This window comes from Lepus europaeus, chromosome 9 (genome assembly GCF_033115175.1).
Source record: "Lepus europaeus isolate LE1 chromosome 9, mLepTim1.pri, whole genome shotgun sequence".
NCBI classification, from domain to species: Eukaryota; Metazoa; Chordata; class Mammalia; order Lagomorpha; family Leporidae; genus Lepus; species Lepus europaeus.
Genome location: NC_084835.1, coordinates 56,036,421 through 56,049,274, shown reverse-complemented (window position 1 = coordinate 56,049,274; position 12,854 = coordinate 56,036,421). Strand labels below are relative to the sequence as shown.

Here is a 12,854-nt window from a genome sequence, read left to right as displayed (position 1 = left end):
AAATAAATACACACATACACACACACACACACTCTCTCTCTCTCTCTCTCTTTCTCTCTCTCTCATACTTTTTAAAATGAGTATTACTGGGGCCAGCACTGTGGCACAGCAAGTAAAGCCATTGCCTGCAACACTGGCATCCCACATGGATGCTATATTGTAGCCTAGCTGTTCCACTTTTGATCCAGCTCCCTGCTAATGGCCTGAGAAAGACAATGAAAGATGGCCCAAGTACTTGGGACCCTGCCATCCATGTGGGAGACCCTGAAGAAGCTCTTGGCTTTGGCCTGGCCCAGCTCTGGCCATTGCAACCATCTGGGGAGTGAAGCAATGGATGGAAGGTCTCTTTCTTTCTGTGTCTCTCCCTCTCTCTCTGTTAACTTTGCCTTTCAAATAAATAAATACATCTTTAAAAAAGCATATTGTTATACACCAATAGTGAATCATCTAAAAAAGAAATCAGGAAAGCAATCCCACCTCCAACAGCTATACAATAAAATACTTGGGAATAAATTTAGTCAGAGGTGGAAGATTTTGATATTGAAAAGTATAATAATCACTAATGCAAGGAAATGGAAAGATATCCCCTACTCACAGATTGGGAGAATCAACATCATTAAATTGTATACACTACCCAAAGCGATTTACAGATTCAATACAATCCTTATCAAAATCCCAGTGACACTGTTCAGAGAACAATAAAAAACACTACTAAAATTTGGATGGAATTGTGAAAGACTCCAAACAACTAAACAGATTTTCAGCAAAAAAGAAAAAGCAGGACACATTATACTATCTGGTTTTAAAACTATATTACAAAGCTACATTAATTAAAACAGTATGGTAGTGGCATTAAAAACAGAGAAATAGGGGCCTGCCTTGTGGCATAGCAGGCTAAGCTTCCACCTGCAACACTGGCATCCCATATGGGCACTGGTTGAAGACCAACTGCTCCACTCCAATCCGGCTCCCTGCTAGTGGCCTGGGAGCGCAGCAAAAGATGGTCCAAGTACTTGGAACTCTGCCATCCACATGCGAGACCCAGATGAAGCTCCTAACCCTGGCTTCAGATGGACCCAGCTTCAGCTGTTGTGGCCATCTGGGGAGTAAATCAGTAGATGGAAGATCTCTCTCTTTCTCTGTAACTCTGCCTTTCAAATAAATACATAAATAAATCTTAAAAAAATATATACCAATGGAATTGAATAGATGACTATAGACAATGATATTAATATAATGTACACTTCTCCATTAAAAGAAAAACCTTGAAGATACAATTTTGGATGCTTTCACTATAAAGAAATGTTAAACTCTTGAAATGCTAAGTATATTTATCTTGATTGGATATTAGAGAATGTATACATGTAATGAAACATCACCTAGTATCCCTTAAATATGCACAATTTTTACATGTCAGTTAATGTTTTTTTTTAAATAAAGTTGGACATGTTACAAAAGGTTAAGCTGCAGCATGAGATTCATGCATCCCATATTGGAGTGCCTGGTTCAAGTCCTGACTACTCCATGCTTCCAATCCAGCTTCATGTTAACGCATCTGGGGGAAAATAGTGACAGTCCAAGTTTGTGGGATCCTGCCACCCTTGTGGGAGATCTGGATGGAGCTCTTGGCTCATGGTTTCAGCCCAGTGTAGCCTTGGCTGTTGTAGGCATCTGTGGGAGTGAACTAGCACATAGAAGATCTCTGTATCTGTGTGTCTGTCCCACTTACTCTGTCATTCTGCCTTTCAAATAAATTTTAAAAATTTTTCTGTTCATTTACTTGAAAGAGCTACAGAGAGAGAGAGAGAGAGATATCTTCCATCTGCTCATTCATTCCCCAGATGGGCTGCAAGGGCCAGTGCTTCTCTGGATGTCCCACATGGATGGCAGGGGCCAAACACTTGGGCCATAATCTGCTGCTTTCTCCCAGGTCAACAGCACAGAGCTGGATAGGAAGTGGAAGCAGCTGGGACACAAACCAGCACCCATATGGGTAGCCAGTTATAGCCGGCAACTTCATCTGCTACACTGCAACACCAGCCCTAAAGAAATAAATATATGTAAATATAAATATATATATAAGGGTTTTTTTAATGAGAAATAGCAGTAGGTATTATAGTGCAGTGGGTTTAAATTGCTGCTTTGGATTCCTGCATCCCATTCAGTGCTAGTTTGAGTCCCAGCTGTTCCTTATTTCCAATCCAGCTTCCTGCTAATGTACCTGGAAGGCAGTAGATGATGTCTAAAGCACTGAGGTCGGTCTCTGCCACCCATGTGGGAAATCTGGAAGGAGTTTCTGGCTCCTGGCTTAAGCCTGGCCCAGCCCCAGCAATTGTGGGCATTTGGGATATGAACCAGCAGAACAAAAATCTCCCTCTCCTTCCTTACTTTCCTCTCTCCCTCTCCATCATTTAGCCTTTCAAATAAATAAAATCTTTTTAAAAAATAGAGATAGAGAGCAAGCAAGCAAGCCAAAGCCCTTTAGAGAAATGGCTGGTTCCATATTTGGGGCAAAAAGAGTTCAGATGAGCTTAAAGTAATATCACCATTCTAGATAGCAAGAAAGCTAATAAACACTCTTAGATTTGTATTAAATGGATGCAGAGCCCAATCTAAAGAGATTTCTGGTAGCCAATGAAGGGATGATTTGACTACTAATAAGGATAATAACTGCAAAGGAGTGAAATTTATCAAATATGTTTAAATCTGTAATAATTTACACCTTCCTGCTTCTCCCCATTCAAAAAGCTTTTTCAGGTTACTAATGGATGATCTGTTAAGGATACTAAGGAATCAACTTTACTGTGAAAACCAGTTTTCCTATACTATAAGTAACCGGTCAACTTATCAAACTAGGAAGTATCTCTATAGAATTATTTCAACAAAATTGAAGGATTGAATTAGGATATCACCATTTGTAACTAATGAATTGAGGAGCTAAATGCTGACAAACAGTAGCTGCTAAAGTCAATAAAACAAAAATAATCAGACATTATGAGACTCTTGATAAACATAACACTTATGAAGCAATAATCCCCGAAAAGAATTAAACCTGAATCTTACTAAGTATTTAGATCCAGCCATCAAAAAAATTGGTAAATTCTGGTGGCAGTCTTACCTTATTAATATGCTAGCTGTATTCCAAAATTAAAGGAATAAAACTTACAAATCATCTAGTTTGCAATGCTGCTCAAACTGACAATGTCAGCATCTCTTTAATGGAAACCATGAAGAACCAGTGTAAATAACAATACTGACACTGCTGGAAATTCTAGCATGTCAGTACCACTTCACATTAAAAAATCTGTACCATCACTGAAAACCAGCAACTCTAAGTTTAGAAAAAAGTAAGAATTAGGAATCTGAAAATCAGTATAAGATCCTAAAGCTATCATTAAAAAAAAAAAAAAAAAAAAGATTCACTCATTTATTTGAAAGAGTTACAGGGAGACAGAGAACTTCCATCCATTGGTACACTCCCCAGAAAGCTGCAATGGCCAGGGCTGCGCCAGGCCGAAGCCAGAAACCAGCAGCTTCACCTGGGTCTCCCAAGTAGGTGGCAGGTGCCCAAACACTCAGACCATCTTCTGCTTTTCCCAGGCCATTAGCAGGGAATATACTGAAAGTGGTACAGCTGGGATACAAACTGGCACCCATTTGGGGTGCAGTTTTATCCATTATGCCACATTGCTGGCCCCTCATAAAACAATCATTTAAACATTTTTAGAATTTTCCAAGATTTTGGTAATAAGTGACAGAGATTCTAATAAAGTCTAAGGACTCCACAGACTTATGAACCACTACTAGTCAGTATTTATTCTATTATATTTATATGCTGGAGATTAAGGTAAGAAAGGAAAAGGATGTATTAGTTCTTCTGATGACCAGCTTCAGCAAGCAAACGTCAAAACTAATGAATGAACATCCCACAACAATGACATCTTTTTAAACAAATGATTCTATGAAGTACACTAAATTGTAACTAGTCAATATTACTCACCGATTCTTTCTCTACAGTTCGGTTTAGCATGACAACTGCTTTGGTCTTTTGCTGCCAAACCATGAGCCAGAAGTGGCAACATGTATTAGGAAGTGGACCCTGGAAGAACAGAGAAGATGCAGTAGATGATTTTGATTTTTGGTTATAAATGGTCGATACTGACTTTTACAAGTGGTCTTTAAAAAATTTATGAAAATATATATATTTTGACAAAACTATACATGGATTTCAAAATTTCTGTGCACCAAAAATAAACAACTTTTAAGTTTCCCAGTAATTTTTTGTAAAAAAAAATTTTCATTCATTTTACTTGAAAAGTAAAGAGAGATCTTCCATCCACCGGTTTACTCTTCAAATGCTCACAACAGCTGGGGCTGGGCCAGGCCAATGCTGGAGCCAGGAGCTCAGCCTGGTTCTCCAATGTAGGTGGCAAGAAACCAAGTAGTTGAGTCATCACTGCTGCCTCCCAAGGAGTACAAGAGCAGGAAGTTGGATCAGGTGGACTCAAGCCACTTTAATATGGAATGCAGGTGTCTCAAGTTCTGAAAAACATCTGCCCCTCCACGAACTTTTTTTAAATGATTGATTTATTTATTGAATGGCAGAGAGAGAGAGAGAATCTTTCTTTCTTCTTCTGGTTCACTCCTCCAAAAGGCTGCAACAGCCAGGACAGGGCCAGACTGAAGACAGGAGCTTCTTCCAAGTCTCTCACATGAGTGGCAGAGACCCAAGCACTTGAGTCATCTTCCATAACTTTCCTGGGCACATTAGGAAGGAGCTGGATCAGAAGTAGAGCAGCCAGCACTGTGGCTCACTAGGCAAATCCTCCGCCTGGGGTGCCTGCACCCCGGGTTCTAGTCCCGGTTGCGGCGCCAGATTCTGTCCCAGTTGCTCCTCTTCCAGTCCAGCTCTGCTGTGGCCCAGGAAGGCAGTGGAGGATGGCCCAAGTGCTTGGGCCCTGTACTTGCATGGGAGACCAGGAGGAAGCACCTGGCTCCTGGCTTCAGATTGGCGCAGTGCCGGCCGTAGCAGCCATTTGAGGGGTAAACCAACGGAAGGAAGACCTTTCTCTCTCTCTCTCTCTCTAACTCTGCAACTCTGTCAAAAACAAACAAACAAACAAACAAAAAAACGTGAGGCCAGCACTGTGGCGCAGCAGGTTAACGCCCTGGCCTGAAGCACCGGCATCCCATATGGGCACTGGTTCTAGTCTCAGCTGCTCCTCTTCCAATCCAGCTCTCTGCTATGGCTTGGGAAAGCAGTAGAAGATGGCCCAAGTGCTTGGGCCCCTGCACCCACGTGGAAGACCTGGAAGAAGCTCCTGGCTCCTGGCTTCTGATTGGTCCAGCTCCAGCAATTGTGTCCATCTGGGGATTGAACCATCGGACAGAAGATTCTGTGTAACTCTTTCAAATAAAATAAATAAATCTTAAAAAAAAAAAAAAAAAGTAGAGCAGCCAGGACATAAACCGGCACCAATATGGGATGCTATCATCCGTCATATGCAGCAGCTTAAGCTGCTACCCATGATGCTGGCACCCTCTCTGTGAACTTTTTAAGGCACCCTTGTATTTACTTTGGCACAAAAGAAACTGTTTAGGATATTAGGTAGCTTTCAGAGTTGAAGGCTGGAGGCCCAGGCTTGAGTGAAAACCAAGTTACAGCACAGACAAGCCTCTGCCCTAAAGAGAGCTAACTTGGGATTTTGCACCTGATACTGTCCCTAGTCACATCTTGCTTTTGTAGCAACAGCTGGGACACCAGATACAAAATCATGAGTGGGACTATCTGCTGGGTCATGTTCTAGCTGTAAAGGAGGCAGGCAAAGGAAATTTTGTCTCCTTCATCTTCTATAGCAGAAAGAGAGGTCCTGCTTCCCAAGGATCATGGAAGTTCCATGGGAAAAAAGGAAGCTTGCACTTGTGAAATTAAGAACAATGTTACAAATTAACTGTTCACTTCCCACCTGAAAGTAGTAAAGTTCATAATGGCAGGGACTGTTATCAAAGTCTGCTTTATTTGAACCATGGCAGCCACAAAGTAGGTCCCAGTAAACCTTTGAACGAGAAGCAGGTGAAGTATTGGCAACAGAATTTGAGCAGGGATATGTGGCTCCAGACCTGCCCTCTCTAAGGTTACAATCATGGTCTCTGAGAGCTCAGGTGTAGACTGGATGGGTAGGTGGAGGAAAAGCTAAATTAAAATCTTGAGAAAGACCCATGCTTTCAAGGACTAACAAAAGAAAGAAGATTCATGGGGCTGGTGCCGTGGCTCACTTGGTTAATCCTCCGCCTGCGGCGCCGGCATCCCATATGGGCTCCGGGTTCTAGTCCCAGTTGCTCCTCTTCCAGTCCAGCTCTCTGTTGTGGCTCGGGAAGGCAGTGGAGGATGGCCCAAGTGCTTGGGCCCTGCACCCGTGTGGGAGACCAGGAGGAAGCACCTGGCTCCTGATCGGCATAGCTCCGGCCATAGCGGCCATGTGGGGGGTGAACCAACTGAAAAGGAAGATCTTTCTCTCTGTGTCTCTCTCTCTCACTGTCTTACTCTGTTAAATAAAAAGAAAGAAGATTCAATAAATAATATTGCAATAACAGAAAAATAAAGGGCTGTGACAGGGATCTAGGGCAGTCCTTCTTTTCCACTTAACTTTACAGTTGTCTGAAAATTAAAGTAAAATTTTGAACTGTAAGTACTAGTCTTTAAAAAATGTTGTGGAGGTCAGGGCTGTGGCATACTAGGTTAAGCCTCTGCCTGTGGTGGTTTCAGTCACGGCTGCTCCACTTCTGATCCAACTCCCCGCTAATGGCCTGGGATAGCAGTGGAAGATGGCCCAAGTGCTTGGGCCCCTGCACCCATGTAGGAGACCCTGAAGAAGCTCCTGGCTTCTGGCTTCAGATCTGCTCAACTCCAACCACTGTGGACATCTGGAGAATGAGTCAGCAGACAGAAGATATCACTCTCTGTGTCCTTCTCAAATAAATATATCTTTAACAAAAAAGTTACAAATATGAGTAAGAAAAACTTCAAACATTCCAGAAAGGCAGAAAATGGCAATTCTTGAGAGTAGCCATTGCCAATGATATAATCTATCTAACTTTAACCAGTTCGTCACAGACATTTCAGTCAATGTCATTAAAATAAGGTTGCATGCTCACATCTATCGTCATGTTTGTTGTATTATGTTGACTCTCCTTCAACGTATCTGACCACGCAGTAGAACACACTTTGAAATCTCTACTATGGGAGTCGGTGCTGTGGCACAGTGGGTAAAGCTGCCGCCTGCAGTGCCAGCATCCCATACAGGCACTGGTTCGAGTCCTGTCTTGCTCCACTTTGATCCAGCTCTCTGCTATGGCCTGAGAAAGCAGTAGAAGATAGCCCAAGTCCTTAGGCCCCTGCACCCATGTGGGCACAGCTCCAGCCGTTGCAGCCAGCTGGGGAGGGAACCAGCGGATAGAAGACCTCTTTCTCTTTCTGCCTCTCCTTCTCTCTCTGTTTAACTTTGACTTTCAAATAAAAAACAAGTATTTTTAAAAAAATCTCTACTATACAGATAAAAAGTGGTGGATGATTGTTGCTTGGGGGTAGGGGGTGGCACAGACTGCATTTCTGCCATCATTCATGGGCCATACAAAATTATCAACTTAAAAGTAAGCCTGGGCCGGCGGCGCCAGTACACCGGGTTCCAGTCCCCATCGGGGCGCTGGATTCTGTCCCAGTTGCCCCTCTTCCAGGCCAGCTCTCTGCTGTGGCCCAGGAGTGCAGTGGAGGATGGCCCAGGTGCTTGGGCCCTGCACCCGCGTGGGAGACCAGGAGAAGCGCCTGGCTCCTGGCTTCGGATCAGCGTGGTGCACCAGCCGCAGTGGCCACTGGAGGGTGAACCAACGGCAAAGGAGACCTTTCTCTCTGTCTCTCACTGTCCACTCTGCCTGTCAAAAAAAAAAAAAAAAAAAAAGTAAGCCTGGTGGCTGGTGCTGTGAGGTAGCAGGTAAAGCCGCCTGTGGTGCCTGCATCCCATATGGGCGCCGGTTCAAGTCCTGGCTGCTCCACTTCCAATCCAGCTCTCTGCTGTGGCCTGGGAAAGCAGTGGAAGATGGCCTAAGCCCTTGGGTCCCTGCACCCACGTGGGAGACCCAGAAAAAGCTCCTGGCTCCTGGCTCCGGATCAGCACAGCTCTGGCTGTTGCGGCCAATTGGAGAGTGAATCAGCAGATGGAAGACCTCACTCTCTCTCTCTTTGCCTCTTCTCTCTCTGTAACTCCAACTTTCAAATAAATAAATAAATCTTAAAAAAACAAAAATAGAAAGTAAAATGAAAAACATGTTGGGCTCAAATTTTTTTTTTTTTTTTTAAAGTAAGCCTGTAGCTAATCCTCCACCTTGTGGCGCCGGCACACCGGGTTCTAGTCCCGGTTGGGGCGCCGGATTCTATCCCGGTTGCCCCTCTTCCAGGCCAGCTCTCTGCTATGGCCCGGGAAGGCAGTGGAGGATGGCCCAAGTGCTTGGGCCCTGCACCCACATGGGAGACCAGGAGAAGCACCTGGCTCCTGCCTTCGGATCAGCGCGATGAGCCGGCCGCAGCGGCCATTGGAGGGTGAACCAACGGCAAAAAGGAAGACCTTTCTCTCTGTCTCTCTCTCACTATCCACTCTGCCTGTCAAAAAAAAAAAAAAAAAAAAAAAAAGTAAGCCTGTATAGATTTGTTGAATTTCAAGTCCTGCCTGCGGTTGCCTTGCAGGCCCAGACCAAATGATTCTGCCAGGCTTAAACAACCCCTGGGCTGAACATTCCCCATCCTTGCTCTTTTTTTTTTAAAAAAAATTTTCATCTATTCCCAATTTTTGCAAGTTTTTTTTTTAATATAACTCTGTTTAATATTTTTTTTAAACTTTTATTTAGTAAATATAAATTTCCAAAGTACAGTTTATGGATTACAATGGCTTTTTCTCCTGAAAGTCAGAGTTACACAGAGAAAGGAGAGGCAGAGAGAGAGACAGAGAGAGTCTTCCATCTGACGGTTCACTCCCCAATTGGCCGCAATAGCTGGAGCTGCGCCATTCCCAAGCCAGGAGCTTCTTCCGGGTCTCCCAGGCAGGTGCAGGGGCCCAAGGATTTGGGCCATCTTCTACTGCTTTCCCAGGCCATAGTAGAGAGCTGGATCGGAAGTGGAGCAACCGGGACTTGAACTGGCACCCAAACGGGATGCCGGTGCTTCAGACCAGGGTATTAACCCACTGAGCCACAGTGCTGGCCCCTCATCCTTGCTCTTTTGTTTTTGTTTTTTCCATCCCTGCTGTAGAATTGCCTTTCCCTAGTCGATGTTTGGAGTATCTTCCCATATGTATGAGGGCACTTTAAAAAGTTCATGGATTATTATGGACTATTGAAATAAAAGATGTTTTGGTACAAATATTTTGAAATAAATGCACAGGCCGGCGCCGCGGCTCACTAGGCTAATCCTCCGCCTTGCGGCGCCGGCACACCAGGTTCTAGTCCCGGTCGGGGCACCGGTCCTGTCCCGGTTGCCCCTCTTCCAGGCCAGCTCTCTGCTGTGGCCCGGGAGTGCAGTGGAGGATGGCCCAAGTGCTTGGGTCCTGCACCCCATGGGAGACCAGGAGAAGCACCTGGCTCCTGCCATCGGATCAGCGCGGTGCGCCGGCCGCAGCGCGCCGACCACGGCAGCCATTGGAGGGTGAACCAACGGCAAAAGGAAGACCTTTTTCTCTGTCTCTCTCTCTCTCACTATCCACTCTGCCTGTCAAAAAAAAAAAAAAAAAAAAAAAAAGCTCATGGAGAGGCAAGCATCTGGCACAGCTATCAACACTCTGAGCCGAAGGAGCCAGGGCTCTGTTCTAGTGTATCCTCAGGGGCACTGGCATCTGTACTCCCCTGGCCTGCAGATGGCCAGACCCTTCCAAAGGCGTGGCTGCATTCAGGAAACGCACGCCACCAGAGGGGAAGAGAAGAGCTTCTTTCCAGGGCCTACTGGCTATATGCATGGGTTACATGAGAACAGGAAGAGCTGGCAAAGCATTACTAAAGTTCTGTGGGAAGTCAAAGGCAAGGAAGAGAGTCTACCCAAAGAGAACTGCCTAAGCCATTTCAGAAGAGCTTTCCTTCACAAAACATATGACTCTTAAAATGTCTTTGAAGTGAAATATTCAAAGTTTCAAAACTTTACATATTGTGTTTTTATGTTTTATGTTTCAAAGGTTGTTTGTAATTCACTGCATAAACAAACAAAAAATCCAAAATCTAAAACAGCATTTTATTTCCAAAATCAGGCAAGATATACTTTTAGCACTGTTTTAAAGCAGATCCACACGATTCCATTTTCAGGCATCTGTTCGGTATCATACTACTTACCTGTGTTAAAACATAACTCCTTTGTGCCTCTTCTATGTCAACTAAACTGGCATTAATATAATCATTTTCAGTATTTTGCAGTTTAACACGACTGTGATCATCTGAAAACGGAGAACAAAAACCATAACTGTCATTGCAAATTTGTCATTTTTTTAAATCTTAACATTAATGGCTTATGTATTAATAAAAGGGGAAAAGAAATTTGAAAAAATTGACTAAAGATGAATAAAGTACTTATCTTCCTAGAGTAAAAGGATCATTTAGATTCTTGTGCCTAAAAACTGATTCTATCTACACCAAAGAATAACTGGCCTCAAACATATGAAACTGCATTTCCAGTTTCTCCAGGGAAACTGTATATCATTTTCTTCACTTCTCAATTGATAAACAATCAACAATATTTCAATAATTTTCAGCACTTAAAAGTATGTTTAGGGCTGGCGCCGCGATAGCTCAATAGGCTAACCCTTTGCCTGCGGTGCTGGCACACCAGGTTCTAGTCCTGGTTGCTCCTCTTCCAGTCCAGCTCTCTGCTGTGGCCAGGGAGTGTAGTGGAGGATGGCCCAAGTGCTTGGGCCCTGCACCCCCATGGGAGACCAGGAGAAGCACCTGCCTCCTGGCTTCGGATCAGTGCAGTGCGCCAGCCAAAGTGGCCATTGGGGGAGTGAACCAACGGAAAAGGAAGGCTTTTCTCTCTGTCTCTCTCTCTGTCCACTCTGCCTGTCAAAAAAAAACCAAAAAAAAAAAAAAAAAAAAAAAACACCAAAACAAAACAAAACAAAACAAAAAAAACCCACAACACTGTGTTTAGGTTAAGTGCTGAAAAATATTTAAACACAGCTGAAATACTGTATTCTTTAAAAGAACAGTGAACATGCTACATTTCTTAAGACTGTTAATATTTTAGACATATTTCTAGCTTTTACAAACAAAAAGCTCATATTTAGAACCTATGCTATCTTAAATATGTGAAATATAAAATTTGATATTATTATCATTTTGATAGGAAGACAAGCATGACACAAGGAGAAAAAAAGCAAATGTACAACAACAGAATTAACATTAACTTAGAATCCTAAATATATATTTGTAAGAGGCATAACACTGAACTATAAACTGAAAACATGATGCCTGACAATAAGTCTGGAAAATATGCTTTATTATAAACTGTTCCCCTCAAGGAAATAAGATCCATTCTCTCTCTAAACTAAAAAAATTGTTTATATTATCTACATATGAAAGGCAATGTTAGGCCAGTGCCGCAGCTTACTAGGCTAATCCTCTGCCTGCGGCACCAGCACTCCGGGTTCTAGTCCCGGTTGGGGCGCCAGATTCTGTCCCAGGTGCTCCTCTTCCAGTCCAGCTCTCTGCTGTGGCCTGGGAAGGCAGTGGAGGATGGCCTAAGTGCCTGGGCCCTGCACCCGCATGGGAGACCAGGAGGAAGCACCTGGCTCCTGGCTTCGGATCAGCACAGTGCGGACTGTAGCGGCCATTTGGGGGTGAACTGATGGAAAGGAAGACCTTTCTCTCTGTCTTTCTCTCTCTCTCTAACTCTGCCTGTCCAAAAAAAAAAAAAAAAGAAAGGCAATGTTAGATGGGTTTCATTTCACACATCAATTTATCTGAGATGTTTCTGTTGGACTAAATCCAAGACCTCTGTAAATATTACATGTCATTTGGCAACAGGAAAAAACTAAGATCTTGTTATAGTAAATCACATATACTAGTGTTCTCGGAAACATGATGTCAGCAAGAACTTTTTTTTTTAAATCACGTTTTTTTTTTAACAGTTTAATCACCCTTTAACCACTACAGCATATGAGATGGTAAAAAGGTCAACTACCTAATTAACAAAGTAAAGACAATATATCTCTGAACATACCAATAGAATAATTTATGCTTTTAGATTGCCATACAATCCCTAAAATTCAAATTTCACTAAAGTATCACAGCAAAGGAATGTATTACCTCCTGTTGTAATCACAGAAAGAACACAAACCCCAAGACTGTTACTCATATCTATTGCACAACTGAAAACAGCCATTTGACCAACATGCGGGAAGAAGCCACAAAAACAGAGAAGGTTCAGCTCACAGGGCAATGGGAATCCAATTATCCTGCATGGCACCGTCCCAGCCTCTGCACAGCCAGGGAGGAGATAAGCCCAAGAAAAGAACTCCAGCAGTTGGTTTTAAAAGTATTTGATACTTGCCTAAGACTTTAAACAAGAATTCATTCTTATTTTCCATCAATATTTAAAATCCATACATTATACATTATATATGCAATAATCACAAAATCAGCTTACAAGCACAAATCTATTTTTTGGAGTCACTGGGGTGCAGGTGCCATCTGAAAGGTACCTGGATGCCTACAGGTCTAAGCCCCAAGTAATGGCCTTGCTTCCGGCCTACAACCCTAATTTATACAGAGTCAACAAAAGCAAAGGAATACTGTGAATTTTCTCAACTTTTTTTTTTTTTTTAAAT

General features: G+C 43.1%; 1 protein-coding gene across 4 annotated transcripts in view; it reads right to left on the bottom strand.

Annotated features, from left to right (window-relative positions):
• Positions 1–12,854, bottom strand: part of PTPN2 (protein tyrosine phosphatase non-receptor type 2) — a 114,257-nt gene that overhangs the window by 41,213 nt on the left and 60,190 nt on the right. For all 4 annotated transcript variants that reach the window (XM_062201327.1, XM_062201324.1, XM_062201326.1 and 1 more), the window contains exons 3-4: positions 10,366–10,466; positions 4,001–4,099 (exon numbers count right to left, since the gene is read on the bottom strand). In XM_062201327.1, coding sequence (XP_062057311.1) covers positions 4,001–4,099; positions 10,366–10,466 — 200 coding nt within the window. The remainder of the gene's footprint in view (positions 1–4,000; positions 4,100–10,365; positions 10,467–12,854) is intronic.